Source organism: Pelophylax lessonae (genome assembly GCF_965119305.1).
Source record: "Pelophylax lessonae genome assembly, chromosome: 6".
NCBI classification, from domain to species: Eukaryota; Metazoa; Chordata; class Amphibia; order Anura; family Ranidae; genus Pelophylax; species Pelophylax lessonae.
Window position 1 is genome coordinate 253,540,058 of NC_138773.1, and position 17,113 is coordinate 253,557,170.

Sequence of the window (17,113 nt, forward strand, 5' to 3'; positions counted from 1 at the left end):
TGCTGTGTTTCTTTTCAGTACCAAGGTGGGAATGGCTCCAGTCCTGTAAGAGGTCTACCTCCTTCAATACGGTCTCCACAGAACTCTCACTCACATTCCACCCCTTCATCTTCTGTGAGTCCTGGCTCAGTGATTTATGTCACATAAATGAAATTGCCTCATACATGAGGTTATAAGATTTTGAGTCCCTTCTGCATATGATGCTATAAGATTTTGACTCCCTTCTGCCATGTTAATGTGAACTGTGTTGCAGCTTCAAATACAAAGTGTAATCAAATTGTGGTTTGTGACCAGTTATATAAAAAAAAGCAGAACAGTTCGTTCCTTTTACATTTATTGATCAGTCCTAACAAAGTAAACAATGTATATTGGTGAAGTTAAAGCACTTGTAAAAGGGTATTTCTCTTACGTCCTCCGACAGTCGCCGCCTCTCCATATTCGTCACTATGGGGTTATTGACCTTTGCTCCGTAGGAGTAGCTAGGCAACAGAATATGTCAATATTAAAGCTTTTAGCATATCCCACCCCCAGGGGGTGGTCCCCTCAGTCAATACCCTCCTGCTTCCTGTATCCATACCTCAGTTTCATTGTCTAGCTTTCAGGGGTTAGCTGGCTGTTTCTGTGCTGGGGCATTTTGTCTCAGCCTTTATCTTCTTTTTGATTTTATTTGAGTTTTTTTCTCTCTCTTTACTTAGCTGTTACTTTTGTCAGCATTAGTTAGTTCTTCTGATGAAGAGGATCGTGCGGGCTGGGTCTCGGCTGGCCCGCCTGGTCGCAGGTTGTGGGCCAGTGGCTTCCCAGCCTGCCATCGAGCGTTCAGTCAGGTATTTTTCCTGGCATATGTGAACGACCCATCCCTGTTCGCTGCAGGGATGCTGTGGTGAGGTGGCTACCTCACTGGACGCCTTGCGGTTTCGCACCGCAGTTCTACTGCGTCCTGGCTGCGACTCTCCCTGTCCCATGTGCAGTGGCTTGATCGCTTGTGCGGGTTCCCCACGCCATTCAGAAGGTAAGTGTACTCTGTGTGGGGACCTGTCTGTTTAGTGGGTGTCAGTCTGGGACTGTGTAACCCTGCATGTCTGTTCACACTATTGGGCTCCCTGTCTGGATGCTGCTGTGGGCTGCAAGGAGGGGGGCTGTTATACACTGTTCTGTGTTACAAACTGTGTGATTCTCTGTGTGACATGCTGTATGTTGTAGGGCATGCTGTGGTACATGTTTTGTGCAACATGCGGCCGCTGCTGCGGTCCGCCATTTTATTAATAGCTGCAGGCATATGAGGGTTTTTTCTGTATGCTGGGAGCGGCGTTTTTGGCGCCAAGCGCCGCCATTTTGGCGGCGATCGCTCCGGCCTCATGTTAGCACTGCATTTACTTCCTCCCCCGGCGGCCATTTTTTTGTAGCCTTCCATAGGCTTTATAGGAGCGGCTTCTATTGCATCACTTCCTTTTCCCTGGGCACACCAATCGATACAGCAGCAGCAGCAGTGATCTCTCCAGGTTTTTACCCTCTTTATTCCTGTATTCCTTGCCTGAGTTTGTAATTTTCCCTGTGGGGGTCGGCTTGTGCTGGTGTCTGTGAGCGGTGGGCTGCGCTCGCCGCGCTTTTAAATGGGCAGTTACCCTTTTTTCTCCTGCACACTTCTGGGGGCATGGATTCTAAGGAAAGCTAATTTCCTCCCACTTTGCTGGGAGGCCAAGGGGCTGCTGCTGTTCCCCCTGAGGGGGGCGATTTGGCCACCATTGTGGCTAACCTGGCTGCTCAGGTACAGATGCTTGTGGCTGCTCAATCCACTAAACGGCCCAGAGTTTCAATCTCCTCTGATTCAGAGGGCGATGGTGATGGGGCTGCTATGGCTGGGGTCCCCTTATCGGGGTCCCGTTCGTCCCTGGACTTTGCAGGGTCGGAAGGGGAGGCAGAGGTTGAAGGGGTTGATGATTCTCCCCCTGGCTCGTCTGAAGAGCTTGCAATCATGGATGAATTGGTTGCTTCTATCAAACAAACGCTGCATTTGCAGGATGAACCATGTCCTCCTGCCGTCCTGGCCTCTTATGAAAAAGCTACGGGCTGTTGTAGCGCAACGCGTCAGGGACAAGCCGTGCCTACGTCACTTCCGGTCTTCGGCCGAGACCGGAAGCATCGGAACTCGCCGCATCGGCGGCTGCTGTACTTTGTTTGCTTCTCGCTGACATATCATCTACTTTTCTAGTAAGTGTTTAGTACTTATTTACCAATAAATTTATACCCTGAAATGCTACACTATGAGAGTTTCCATTCCTTGAGCACCTGACAGATGCATGGAGTGATTGGCAAGCCGGGATCATTTTATTGCCGTTTACAATACTGAATTTGTAATAGTGGAGATATATACCGAATTATATACTGAAGATTAAGAGGCTGGAGAGGAGTCTTAAGTAATACATCGTATAAACGCTCGCTCCGAGTGTGTTTGAGGTGAGCGGCCATTGCATTCGGTGTCGGATTGCATGCTCACCTGTGCACATTTACCTGGCCTGAATTGGAAGTCTGAATGCACATTTACCTACTATAATTTGAAGTCTGAATGCACCTTGATTATTCACTTGGATTTCTTCTTCTTGTTTTGAATTTCCTGAGCACTTTGCACTTTTCATCACAAAAACTTTTTTCTTAGAAGGAATGATGGACATTATGCACCTTATTTAGCACCATTGCACTTTGAATTCATCTTAATATTAATTGGTTAAACTTTATTGATTTTTTTGAATATTTATATTCTGATTTGCCCACTTATTTATGTTCCACAGGGTCATTGATCAATTTTTTTATTTTATTTAATATCAGTCAACTACCTTTACGCACTTTTTGACATCAACTTTTTCTCATTCACTTCACTCACTTAGTTTCACATTTGTTTTAAATATAATTTTATTGGGAATTTCGTCCCATTGTATCTGCAACACCTCCGTGCTTTGTGACTTATTAGAATAGAAGAATTATTTCATCTCTATTGTCTCCATTAGTGAGCTGGGTTTCAAGGATATTGATTTTAGATTCATTTACGTTGTTTATGCATCAGCAGTTTTTTTTGAGAATCTTCAGTTGTATTACCGTCATTTAAATAATTAGAGTGGCTCACTTTAAGAGGAGAGCGCTGATTTCTACTTTTTGAATAATACTTGGATATGTGGTGACACTGCCAAATCAGCAGCTTTCTCTGTGGTGTTCCACGATTGTCTTTGTGATTTAGGGTGTCATTTACCCCGTTTTAGCGCACAGGTCTTGTTTTTTACTTTTAGCAAAATGTTGCAGGTTTTCCCTTGCACTGAGGATTTTCAGCGCGCTGTTAGTGAACAATGGCGCAATCTAAAAAAGCCTTTTGCTGTGCCCAGTAGGTTTAAGCTGCGTTATCCTTTCACGCCTGCCACTGACGAACGCTAATGTGTACCACCTCCGGTGGATCACACGGTGGCGGTTTTGAATAAATCCACTGCGATTCCAGCAGAGGATACCCCGGTGTTCCGGGACCCTACGGACAGGAGGCTGGAGTCTCTTGCCCGCCATACTTACTCGGTTACCGGTTCCATGCTGAAAGTTATTTTTGCTTCCCTTATGGCAGCTCAGGCTGTCGCGGATTGGACGCAGGTGCTCAGGCGCGTCCTGGTGGCTGATTCTGCCCCGCCGACGACGTTGGCTATGGTGGATCAGATTCATCAGGGTGTTATGTATTTGTGTGATGCGGAATTAGATGTAATTCCTTTGGCTGCATGTGTGCACAGCGTGGCGGTGTTGACACGCCGTTTGATTTGGCTGAAATGTTGGTCTGTGGACCAATCTTCTCGCAAAACTTTATCTAATTTGCCATATACGGGATCTCGCCTTTTTGGCGACTCCCTGGATTCACTGATAAAGGGTATTTCTGGGGGTAAGAGCACGCTCTTGCCCCAGTCTCACAAGTCTGTTTGTTCGTGGTAAGAAGAATACCTCGTTTAGACCCTCTCAGGGGTCCTTTCGTGCCTTTCGGTCGCACTATAAGGGCAAGCCCTTCAAAGGACAAGGCTCCAAGAAAATGCTGTGGGCAGGTAAGCAGAAGTCCGGCCAGTCCGGGTCCGCTGCCCATAACAATGCGGCCTGAAGGGACGCCCTCACCCAGTTCTGGGGTGGGGGGACGTTTTCTCGGTTTTCTTCAACCCTGGCTAGCCCGCGTTCGGGACAGGTGGGTTCAGGAGATCGTTCGGTCCGGGTACAAGATCGAGTTCCTATCTCGGCTGGCGAACAGGTTTTTTCCCTCAAACCTTCAGCTGTCTCCGGAGCGTTTGCGGGATTTGCACCTGGCGGTGCAGGACCTGCGGGCTCAGGGAGTGGTGGTTCCGGTGCCTCATCGGGACAGATTTCGGGGGTTTTATTCAAATCTGTTCACTGTGCCCAGAAAGGAGGGCAAGGTACGTCCAATTCTGGACTTAAAAGCTCTGAACCGCTTTGTGCGGGTTCGCAAGTTCCGCATGGAATCCCTGCGCTCAGTGGTGGCTGCTCTAGTTCCGGGAGAATTCATGGCCTCCATCGACTTGAAGGATGCGTACCTACACATCCCCATTTTCGAGGGTCACCAGAGGTACCTTCGATTCGCCATTGCGGAGGATCATTACCAATTCGTGGCGTTACCCTTCGGTCTCGCTTCGGCTCCGCGGGTTTTCACCAAGGTGCTTGCACCGGTTCTGGCCTTACTGAGAGCCCAGGGTATCTCAATCCTGGGGTATCTGGACGACATTCTGGTTCGGTCTGCAACCAGTCAGGGTCTGGTGAAGGACCTGTCTGTCACGATGCAGACTCTGCAGGAGTTTGGTTGGACGATAAACTTCCCAAAATCGACGCTGTGCCCGTCGGTTCGTCTTCCCGATCTGGGAATGGTCCTGGACTCTGTTCAGGCGAAAGTTTTCCTACCGGAAGACAAGCTCAAGACACTTCAGGACGAAGTCGGGTCCCTTCGGGACGCTCCGTGTTCATCCCTCCGGACGGGCATGAGGTGTTTAGGTTTGATGGTCTCGGCCTTCGAGGCGATTCCCTTTGCCCAGTTTCACACGAGGGGTCTCCAGGCGGAGATCCTGTCCAGGTGGGACGGGCGACCACAATCTCTGGATCTTCAGATCTCGTTGAGGCCTCGCACCAGAAGGGATCTTCTGTGGTGGCTGCAGTCCCCGGCGGTGTCGGGGGGCAAGTCTTTTCGTCCGTTTTCATGGACGGTAATCACCACGGATGCCAGCCTGTCGGGCGGGGGTGGTGTTCTGGGCGTTCTGTCCGCCCAGGGTACTTGGTCGGAGGGGGAGTCCTCCCTTCCGATCAACATTCTGGAATTGCGGGCAATAAATCTCTGCCTTCGACGTTGGATGGACAAGCTTCAGGGTCGTCCGGTTCGGGTGCAGACGGACAATGCCACACCTACATCAACCACCAAGGGGGCACCAGGAGTGCCCGAGCGGCTCGGGAAGTAGCCGATATTCTGTCTTGGGCCGAGACGCACGTCCCGGCGATAAAGGCAGTTCACATTCCGGGGGTGGAGAACTGGCAGGCGGATTATCTGAGCCGCCAGACTCTGGACCAGGGGGAATGGTCGCTCCACCCGGATGTCTTCCAGATGTTGTGCGCGAAGTGGGGTCTTCCGGATGTGGACCTGTTCGTGTCTCGTCTGAACAACAAGGTGGGAAGGTTCGTGGCAAGGACGCGCGATCCTCGGGCAGACGCGTCAGACGCGTTAGTGGCTCCGTGGCATCAGTATCGACTGATGTATGCATTCCCACCAATTCAGTTGCTATCCCGGTTCCTTCACAGACTGTCCTCGAAACCAAAAACGGTGATCCTGGTGGCGCCGGACTGGCCCCGCCGGTCTTGGTACGCAGACCTCGTGAATCTGGCAGTCAACGCTCCGTGGCGTCTGCCTCTTCGAGAAGACCTTCTGTCTCAAGGACCGATATTCCATCCTGCTTTACAGTCGCTGGCTTTGACGGCCTGGCTGTTGAAACCGAGGTCCTGAAGGATAGGGGTCTCTCCCCGGAGGTCATTCATACTTTGATCAATGGTAGAAAGGCCTCTTCGGGGAAGATATACTACCGTACTTGGAAGGCCTATTTTGCCTGGTGTGAGTCCAGGGGGGTTTTCCCCTCGCTCATACTCGGTGTCTAGGGTGTTGTCTTTCCTTCAAGCGGGTGTGGACCAGCGTTTGGCGTTGGCCGCGATTAAGGGTCAGATTTCTGCGCTGGCCGTTCTTTTTCAACGCCCTGTGGCGTCTAATTCTCTGGTTGGCACCTTTGTTCAAGGGTGCGACACCTGGTCCCTCCTCGGAGGGAGCCTTTGCCTCCGTGGGACTTGAACCTCGTTCTGTCCGTGTTACAACATGCTCCTTTTGAAAAGATCAGGGAGATCTCGTTGCCTCTGTTGTCCAAGAAGGTCGCCTTTTTGGTGGCGATCACTTCGGCTCGCAGAGTATCGGAGCTGGCAGCTTTGTCCTGCAGGTCTCCGTATCTGGTGCTCCACTTGGATAAGGTGGTCTTGCGACCTAATCCTTCTTTTCTTCCGAAAAGGATCTCGGAGTTTCACCTCAATGAGGACATTGTCTTGCCTTCACTTTGCGCAAAGCCTAAGCATCCGAAGGAGGTGGCCTTACATTCCTTGGATGTTGTTCGGGCGATCAGGGTTTACCTGTCGGCGACTAAGTCTTTTCGCAAGACGGATTCCCTCTTTGTCCTTCCTGAGGGGCCTCGGAAGGGCTTGGCGGCGTCTGCTTCTACCATCGCCAAATGGATCAGACAGACCATTGAACAGGCATATGCTTTGAAGGGAAAAGTTCCCCCTATGCCTGTGAAGGCGCACTCTACAAGATCTCTGAGTACGTCTTGGGCCTGTCATCATCGGGCTTCTGTGGCCCAGGTGTGTAAGGCGGGGAATTGGTCGTCCGTTCACACCTTCTCAAAGTTCTACAAGTTCTTAGTGCGGCAGTACCTAGGGTCCCTTGTTTTTTTGGGCCCTTGGCTGTTTGGGATGTTTTTATCCCTAGGTTATTTGTTCTTCCTGGGTTGTTGCTCCTGTTGAGCAAAACTTTATTTTCATGTTGCCCAGTTGGTTTCCTTCCTTTGGTAAGGTTCCTTTCTCTGATGTGGGTCCTGCGTTGCCTTGGGCGCGGCTGCGTTTCCCACCCCTTATGTTTTGCACTGCTTTGGGACGTCCCCATAGTGACGAATATGGAGAGGCGGCGACTGTCGGAGGACGTAAGAGAAAACGGAATTTTTGTAAAATCTTACCTGTAAAATTCCTTTCTCTGAGTCCTCCGACAGTCGCCGCCCCGCCCCTCTTTTGGGGTTTGTTTATGTACTCTACTGCTATTCTACTGAAACTGAGGTATGAATACAGGAAGAAGGAGGGTATTGACTGAGGGGACCACCCCCTGGGGGTGGTATATGTTAAAAGCTTTAATATTGACATATTCTGTTGCCTAGCTACTCCTACGGAGCAAAGGTCAATAACCCCATAGTGACGACTATGGAGAGGCGGCGACTGTCGGAGGACTCAGAGAAAGGAATTTTACAGGTAAGATTTTACAAAAATTCAGTTTTTTCTTTTTAATTATTATTAAAATAATAAATAATGGTATACATGTAGAAAAGAAGGGGAACCTTCCTACAAAGCAACAACAAAAAAAAAAATCAAACTTTCATAACAGTGCTGGTGAGTTAATTGTCCATAAGTCCATGTAAAACCAAAAACCTTCTCCACATTGTTCACCTCTGTAGGTGCATGTGAAAGGAGAATTGTGCGTGCAACCACCACCACACTGATGGACCTACGCTCACCCTAAATGTTGGACCTTTGAATCATAAAGGTCTGTTTAAATCATCTAGGTCTACTACGTATAGTCCTGTTTAAGACCAGGACAACCTCTAACCAATAAATGTTCATAATTTTCTCTGTTTCAGTAAATATAACCACAAAACCTTTTTAGTAATGCACTCCCAATTAAATTTCCGAAAGTCCCGCTTTACATTGAATAAACCAAAGAGGAGGGACAGCTGACACTGCTTATCGCTGCACTGCCCGGGATCCAGTGTTTTCAGACTGGCGCCTGGTTCTGCTACTGCTCTCCCTCTCTACTTTGCAAACTGTAAGTGGCAGGTCTTGGCACTTCGCCCTACAAGTTACATCACTGACTTCTTCAGGGGACCCTGAAGAAGTTATAGAACTCCCACTGGCTGTCACAATGTGTGTGTGGGGGGGGGGGGGTTGTCATTTGCTGAGCATGTTACATGTTGCGCCCTAAATATGGGTCTAACCTGATCATAAAGGTGAACTTATCTTTTGAATATTTTTTTGCAATAACCACAAGGGATATAAATCCACTTTGTGTTCACTAAATACAAACCCAAATATTACCTGTGCTATACATAGCCTATGCAGAGAGCCGAGCTGTGGGAGGAGGTCCCATTACTGAAAGAGGTGGGGACCAGTCGCCTTGCACAATGAGAGAGAGCAGCAGTGAGCAGTGACCAATCTTTATTACAGGAATCTCTTACATAGAGGTAACGTTTCACACAGGATCTGCAAGAAATACACAAAGCCCATCAAAATGCACATGACCCTTGTAGTTACAAAATATTTCCTGTCCAGCTTTAACCAATTCCGGACCGCCCGCCGCAGTCCTACGTCGCTACTTTTGACGTTAAATACCGGGGTTGTGGCAGCAGATAGCTGCCATAACCACGAAAATTTTCTTAAAGGGCAGGCGATCCTCTTTCACATAAAAATGGTCCCAGCAGCGGATTCGCTGCAGGATCACTTTTTTGGGCGGTGGGAGAGGTGGCCCCCACCTGACTCTATGGTCTTGGAGGACCGGAGCGACGTCGTATGTCGCTTCCTCCCAACGGCCTTATAGGGCCCATGCTTTTAGCTGTAGATGTGAGATCTGAGGTCTTTTTGACCCCAGATCTCACATTAAAGAGGACCTGTCCCACTTATTTCTATTACAAGGGTATATAGAAAGGTACAAAGGTTTACATTCCTTGTAATAGGAATAAAAGTGATCAAATTTTTTTTTTTTTTTTAAAGGGACAGTGTAAAAAAAAAAAAATAATAAAAAAAAAAAAAGTTAAACCGCCCTGTCCCTCCAAGCTCGCGTGCAGAAGCGAACGCATACCCAAGTCGCACCCACATATGTGAATGGTGTTCAAACCACACATGTGAGGTATCTCTGCAATCGTTAGAGCGAGAGCAATAATTCTAGCCCTAGACCGCCTTTGTTACGCTAAACTGGTTACCTGTAGCAATTTTTAAAGCGTCGCCCATGGAGATTTTTAGGTACCAATGTTTGTCGCAATTCCATTAGAATGCGCAGTTTTGAAGCATGACATGTTGGTTATCTATTTACTTGGCATACCATTATCTTTCACATTCTAGAAACAATTTGGGCTAGCCTTACTGTTTTCTTATTTTTTAATTCAAAAAAGTGTATTTTATCCAAAACAATTGCATTTGTAAGACCGCTGCGCAAATGCAGTGTGACATAAAGTATTGCAATGATCTCCATTTTATTCTCTATGATCTCTGCTAAAAAAATATATATATATATATAAAATATTTTAAAAAATACTGATTTTAACTTGTAAACCACAAGTGTCAGAAATAGGCCTGGTCCTTAAGTGGTTAAGTATAGAATGGAAAAATACATACACATTGAAAAGTTCATGTCTATACCTATGGTGCATAGGCATTTTATCATGCATTCAGATTTAGATTTTTCCACTAAATTGAATTCAATAGCACAGAATGACTAGCAAGAGACCACAGTCATTGTTTGTCTCTTGCAGTATAAACTGCTGAAAAGCTTTTGTTTTAAACCACTATATCAGCAAGTAACCTGTCATGTAACTAATTTCAGGTTAGTTGTTGAATTGTAGATGCAAAATACAGTAAAACCTTGGATTGAGAGTAACTTGGTCTGAGAGTGTTTTGCAAGACAAACAAAATTTAGCTTAGAAGTGGCCTGCCAGAACACTCCGATCAGCGCTCTCAACCATCAGCCATTCTGTCAGACCGGCTGCAATACACACGGGCTGAATGTCAGCCGGTTTTTTGAACTGGCTGATGTTGGTTGGCATGTGTTTATAGAGCTTTACCTTCCTGCTTGTTGGATATGAGTAAGGCTAGGTTCCCACTATTTCAGCTTCTCTGCGACCGCATTTGTGTGAGCACAGCAGTCCATCCATTTGACTGGGCTGCTGTACCTATGGAAAACACAGGGAAAAGGTCCCTGCATCATCTCCAAAATCGCAGCCACAGGGAAACTGCATAGTGCTATGTGGTTCCTAGCATGGGGAAAAAAGTGCTACTGTTTTCTGTGCGTGGGGATGCCATTCAGAATTAATAGCACCCCATGTGCATCTGCTAAGGACAGTGCATTAAAGCATCATCACTTAAATGTATTGTTTGGAGAGCAGGCTTCTATGGGATTTAACTGTATATTTAGACATTACAGTAAACCCCCCTCCATCGCGGGGGTTTCGTTCCGGACCCACCTGCAAAAAGTGAAAATCCGCGAAATAGAAAGACCCTATTTAAATACACTCTAGGCATGTTTTTATAACTTTCACTGTACTTTTAAAAGTATTTTAAGGTCTTTAAACACACTTTTAAAACAATAGAAACTCATTCTAACACATAAAAGATACTGAGAGACAGAGCAAGAGCAATGGAAAACACAAAAATATTTAATTAACAATGATTTAATTAGTAAAATAATATTAATGGGTCTTACAGAAAAAAACGCAATATACCGGGACCGCAAAAACCGAACCGCGATACAACGGGGGTTTACTGTACACTGAAATTTAGCTCTAACTTTTACTTTGTAAATGTTTTTCAAGTTTGCAACATGTTAAAAACGCCATGTCTAGCAAATTAATCAAACTGACTTAACCTTTCTTTTAGGTTCGGCAGAATAGTCCTTCTCCTACTGCATTAGCATTTGCGGACCATCTTCTAACACCCACAAAACAATTATCATATAAACTTATACAAGTGAGTATTCAGATGTAATGTTTTCTTTACTTTTTTTTATGTCTGTAAGTTGTAACTTCACACACAAAAAACATGTCTATGTTTATACTCATTGGCTGTAACAAAATTGTGTGTGTGTGTATATATGTGTATGTGTGTATATATATATATATATATATATATATATATATATATATATATATATATATATATATATATATATATATATATATATATATATATATATGTACAGTGGGTACGGAAAGTATTCAGACCCCCTTAAATTTTTCACTCTTTGTTATATTGCAGCCATTTGCTAAAATCATTTAAGTTCATTCTTCTTCCTCATGAATGTACACACATCTCCCCATATTGACAGAAAAACACTGAATTGTTGACATTGTTGCAGATTTATTAAAAAAGAAAAACTGAAATATCACATGGTCCTAAGTATTCAGACCCTTTGCTCAGTATTTAGTAGAAGCCCCCTTTTGATCTAATACAGCCAGGAATCTTTTTGGGAAAGATGCAACAAGTCTTTCACACCTAGGTTTGGGGATCCTCTGCCATTCCTCCTTGCAGATCCTCTCCAGTTCTGTCAGGTTGGATGGTAAACGTTGGTGGACAGCCATTTTTAGGTCTCTCCAGAGATGCTCAATTGGGTTTAAGTCAGGGCTCTGGCTGGGCCATTCAAGAACAGTCACGGAGTTGTTGTGAAGCCACTCCTTCGTTATTTTAGCTGTGTGCTTAGGGTCATTGTCTTGTTGGAAGGTAAACCTTCGGCCCAGTCTGAGGTCCAGAGCACTCTGGAGAAGGTTTTTGTCCAGGATATCCCTGTACTTGGCCGCATTCATCTTTCCCTCGATTGCAACCAGTCGTCCTGTCCCTGCAGCTGAAAAACACCCCCACAGCATGATGCTGCCACCACCATGCTTCACTGTTGGGACTGTATTGGACAGGTGATGAGCAGTGCCTGGTTTTCTCCACACATACCGCTTAGAATTAAGGCCAAAAAGTTCTATTTTGGTCTCATCAGACCAGAGAATCTTATTTCTCACCATCTTGGAGTCCTTCAGGTGTTTTTTAGCAAACTCCATGTGGGCTTTCATGTGTCTTACACTGAGGAGAGGCTTCCGTCGGGCCACTCTGCCATAAAGCCCCGACTGGTGGAGGGCTGCAGTGATGGTTGACTTTCTACAACTTTCTCCCATCTCCTGACTGCATCTCTGGAGCTCAGCCACAGTGATCTTTGGGTTCTTCTTTACCTCTCTCACCAAGGCTCTTCTCCCCCGATAGCTCAGTTTGGCCGGACGGCCAGCTCTAGGAAGGGTTCTGGTCGTCCCAAACGTCTTCCATTTGAGGATTATGGAGGCCACTGTGCTCTTAGGAACCTTAAGTGCAGCAGAAATCTTTTTGTAACCTTGGCCAGATCTGTGCCTTGCCACAATTCTGTCTCTGAGTTCTTCAGGCAGTTCCTTTGACCTCATGATTCTCATTTGCTCTGACATGCATTGTGATCTGGAAGGTCTTATATAGACAGGTGTGTGGCTTTCCTAATCAAGTCCAATCAGTATAATCAAACACAGCTGGACTCAAATGAAGGTGTAGAACCATCTCAAGGATGATCAGAAGAAATGGAAAGCACCTGAGTTAAATATAGGAGTGTCACAGCAAAGGATCTGAATACTTAGGACCATGTGATATTTCAGTTTTTCTTTTTTAATAAATCTGCAACAATGTCAACAATTCTGTGTTTTTCTGTCAGTATGGGGTGCTATGTGTACATTCATGAGGAAGAAGAATGAACTTAAATGATTTTAGCAAATGGCTGCAATATAACAGAGTGAAAAATTTAAGGGGGTCTGAATACTTTCCGTACCCACTGTATATATGTTAGGGATCGACCGATATCGGTTTTTCGTTGCCAATACTGATATTTTGGCTATCGCATATCGGTATCAGCCAATATTTTTTACATCCTATGTCAGGGTCCGAGACTAGTCTTCTCCTCCTCCAACCATTAGGTGGTGATGCTCATGTAAGGGTAAAATGATGTCACATAGCATAATTCCGTTTACAAATGTTATTGAATATGCCACTCACATATGTACAAATTAAAGCGGAGTTCCACCCTGGATTTTTTTTTTTTTTTTTAATACCCCCGGGACAGTCAGGGCTAGTGCATTCCACAATGGCTAGCCTCTGATCTGTCCCGGGTTGCACTTACCTGTTAGGACAAATACTTACCTTGCAAACGTCTTGTCCAGCGCTGCCATCTCAGATGTGGGCAGCTTTAAGCCAGCGCGTCCTCTTCGGCGTCTTCTTCCGCCTTCTTTGGTCCCACGATGCTCTGCGCCGGCCCCGACGTCACTTCCGGGTCGCGCGCGTCATCCCTCCACAGCTTCTGGGCATGCCCAGAAGCTGTTTAGAAGGGGATGACGCGCGCGACCCGGAACTGACGTCGGGGCCGGTGCAGGCGCAATGATTCCTGGGAGCTATGACGTCCAGCTCCCAGGAATCATTGCAGAGCCAGGAAGTGACGACGGGCCGCGGCCGAGGAAGGAGGAAGAAGGAAGTAAGGTAAGTATATTTTCTTCGCTACGAGGTAAGTAAAAAAAAAAAAAAATATGCGATTATCCATTTCTTTTTCAGGTGACCCGGAGCGAGAAGATGGAGGTAAGTATAAAAATAGGGTGGAACTCCACTTTAAAGATATAAGCAATTCCACATTAGCAGATCTGCTGGCAGATCGGTATCTCTCACCCACTTCCCGTAAGTGATACCCGGGTAATACCGCTCCTTTCGGCATCCACTCAATACTGCTCTGTCTCTCACCCGCTCCATCTCCCACCCACCCGATCCGTCTCTCACCCACTTGCCCTAAGTGACACCCGGGTGATACCGCTCCGTCCGGCGTACGATCTCGGAGGTCACGTGCGTTGTCACGCCCGGCGTGACCATGTGACCTCCGAGATCGTCGTCCTATGCCGGACGGAGCGGTATCACACGGTCGATCCCTAGTATGTGTGTGTGTATATATGTGTGTGTATATATATATATATATATATATATATATATATATATATATATATATATGTGTGTGTGTGTGCATATGTATGTGTATAATATATATATATATATATAAAATGTGTGTGTGTGTGTGTATATATATATATATATATACACACACACACACACACACACTGCTCAAAAAAACAACTGGTGCACTAGATGGGCATCAATGAGACAACCCCCCCCCCAAAAGAGGAATGGTTTTACAGGTGGAGGCCACTGAAATTTTTTTCCGTACTCCTTTTTCTGCCATTTTTTCTTTAGTATTGCATTTGGCGCCAGGATCAGTGTCACTACTGATAGCATGAGGCGATACTTGGATCCTATAGAGGTTTCACAGGCAGTCCAACTCCTCCAGGATGGCACATCAATACGTGCCATTGCCAGAAGGTTTGTTGTGTCTCCCAGCACAGTCTCAAGACCATGAAGGAGATTCCAGGAGACAGGCAGTTATTCTAGGAGAGCTGGACAGGGCTGTAGAAGGTCCTTAACTCATTAGCAGGACCGGTGTCTGCTCCTTAGTGCAAGGAAGAACATGATGAGCGCTACCAGAGCCCTACAAAATTACCTCTAGCAGACCACTGGTGTGAATGTCACTGACTGAACAATCAAAAACAGACTTCATGAGGGTGGGTTGAGGGCCTGACGTCCTCTAGTGGGCCCTGTGCTCACTGCCGGACACCGTGGAGCTTGATTGGCATTTTCCATTGAACACCAGAATTGGCAGGTCCACCACTGGCGCCCTGTGCTTTTCACAGATGAGCAGGTTCATCCTGAGCACATGTGACAGATGTGAAAGGGTCTGGAGAAGCCATGGAGAATGTTATGCTGCCTGTAACATCGTTCAGCACGACTGGTTTGGTGGTGGGTCAGTGATGGTCTGGGGAGGCATATCCATGGACGGACGCACAGACCTCTACAGGCTAGACAATGGCACCCTGACTGCCATTCGGAATCGGGATGAAATCCTTGTAACCATTGCCAGACCGTACACTGGTTCATTGGGTCCTGGGTTCCTCCTGGTGCACAACAATGCCCAACCTTATGGGGCAAGAGTATGCAGCCAGTTCCTGGAGAATGAAGAAATTGATACCAGGAAGTGATACGATTGTATGGCCTCCATGCTTGCCTGACCTAAATCCAATAGAACACTTCTGGGACATTATGTTTCAGTCCATCCGACGCTGCCAGGTTGCACCTCATTCTCTTCAGGAGCTCAGTGATGTCCTGGTTTATATTTGGGAGAAAATACCCCAGGACACCATCTGTCGTCTAAGTAAGGGGCATGCCCCGACGTTGTCGGGTGCATACAAGCACGTTGGGGCCATACAAACTACGGAGTACTATTTTGAGTTGCTGCAATGAAATTTCAGCCAAATGCCACTTTGATTTTCGGGTGTCTTTGATTTCATCCCTCTGTAGGTTGTTGATGATTTTCATTTCCATCAAACAATATGGCATCCTTTTCGTTTCTAACACATTACCCAGTCCATATCAGTATACATATCCAGCATGATATTTTTCCCCATTGAGATCTAAAGTGTTTTCAAAGTGTTCCTTTAATGCTTTTGAGCTGTGTGTGTGTGTATGTGTGTATATATATATATATATATATATATATATATATATATATATATATATATATATATATATATATATATATATATATATATAGATGTGTGTATGTGTATGTGTGTATATATATATATATAATGTGTATGTATATATTCATTATATTTTTTTGTAACTGTTTTTGTGGGGTTTTGTTTTTTTAGACGGATCTTACAATGATTAAACTTGCTGCATTAGAAAGTAATAAAAATCAGGATCTGGAGAAAAAAGAGGGCAGGATAGATGATTTGCTCAGGGTAAGTAAAACATCCTAAAAGATTCTTGATTAAAATGTCATCCCAGTCAAGTGATATTTCAGTTCTAGGCGGAGGTAACTTATAATCAATACAGTGCTGTCACCTCCCCACTGCAAGCTGGTTTTCAAAAGGAGAGATCAGCAGTGACAGCCTATGTATTTCTGTCATAAAGCTTTTCTTACGGTTTATACATGGAGAGTATAGAGCCACGTGAAAAGAGTTATGGACACTTTAATTGAGTAATAGTGTATATAACCATGGGCAATAGTGTTAGTGTTTAGATTTCCAAAGCAACTCCACAGAAATATAAAGTATAGTTTGGGAGACTTCAGCAAAGCTTCCTAGGAAATAAATACAAAGAGCGTTTTTAAAAAAATAAACTGACCTTTTTATCTCCTTTTTTTATTTTACATTGCCCGTATTACCACTATTGTCTAACAAAAGTGTAGTTATTTCTACAAGCACTTTGCAACAATGCCTTGTCATTCCTGTGCTTGTATCAGCACTTGAGCATTGCCAGGGTTTATAATGCTTCACAGCGGAGTCCTTGTAATGCCCTTGACTGTTTCAGCCATGTTGTGATTAGAACACTCTCTCGTGGAGCTTTCACGCTGTATTGCTGCTGGTGGCTGCTTGGGCCTCTATACATCACTAACAAGAGGCACACTATAAATATCTTGAACTGCATCCTTCTATAAATAAGCAGTGCACAGATAAATAGGGGAGGATTGACAGTAAATGGTAGTAATATGGTTTTAGAAAGTGTCTTTAGGAGCTGGAGCAGGTAATTTTGTTGGAAGCTGCCGGTAGCACAATTATCTTGTGCAGATGAATAGTGATGTGAGCTGCCACACACAAAGGATCCATGCATTCAAGGCAAATCCCTTTTCCTCTCAATGAATTGACAAGTATTTTAGTTTCCTGCTTAGCCTTCAGCAGATGTTTTATTATTCAAAGCAACGAAACTGCGCACACACACTTTTTTTTTTTTTTTTTTTAATTTTCAACTGATTTTACAATTCTTATGATTTTCTAGCAGAACAGCGATATGCCACAAAAGGCACTAAAATTTTGTATTAAGACTAAAAGCTAAGCTCCAGACAGATAAAAAAGACTGTTTAAAAGCTGGTATACACAGACCACAAATCTGCTGGTTC

The 17,113-nt window shown here is 45.3% G+C and overlaps 1 protein-coding gene across 3 annotated transcripts in view; it reads left to right on the top strand.

Annotated features, from left to right (window-relative positions):
• TLK1 (tousled like kinase 1) overlaps positions 1 to 17,113 on the top strand; it is a 494,176-nt gene that overhangs the window by 402,501 nt on the left and 74,562 nt on the right. For all 3 annotated transcript variants that reach the window (XM_082260299.1, XM_082260300.1, XM_082260301.1), the window contains 3 exons: positions 19 to 114; positions 10,948 to 11,037; positions 15,864 to 15,956. In XM_082260299.1, coding sequence (XP_082116425.1) covers positions 19 to 114; positions 10,948 to 11,037; positions 15,864 to 15,956 — 279 coding nt within the window. The remainder of the gene's footprint in view (positions 1 to 18; positions 115 to 10,947; positions 11,038 to 15,863; positions 15,957 to 17,113) is intronic.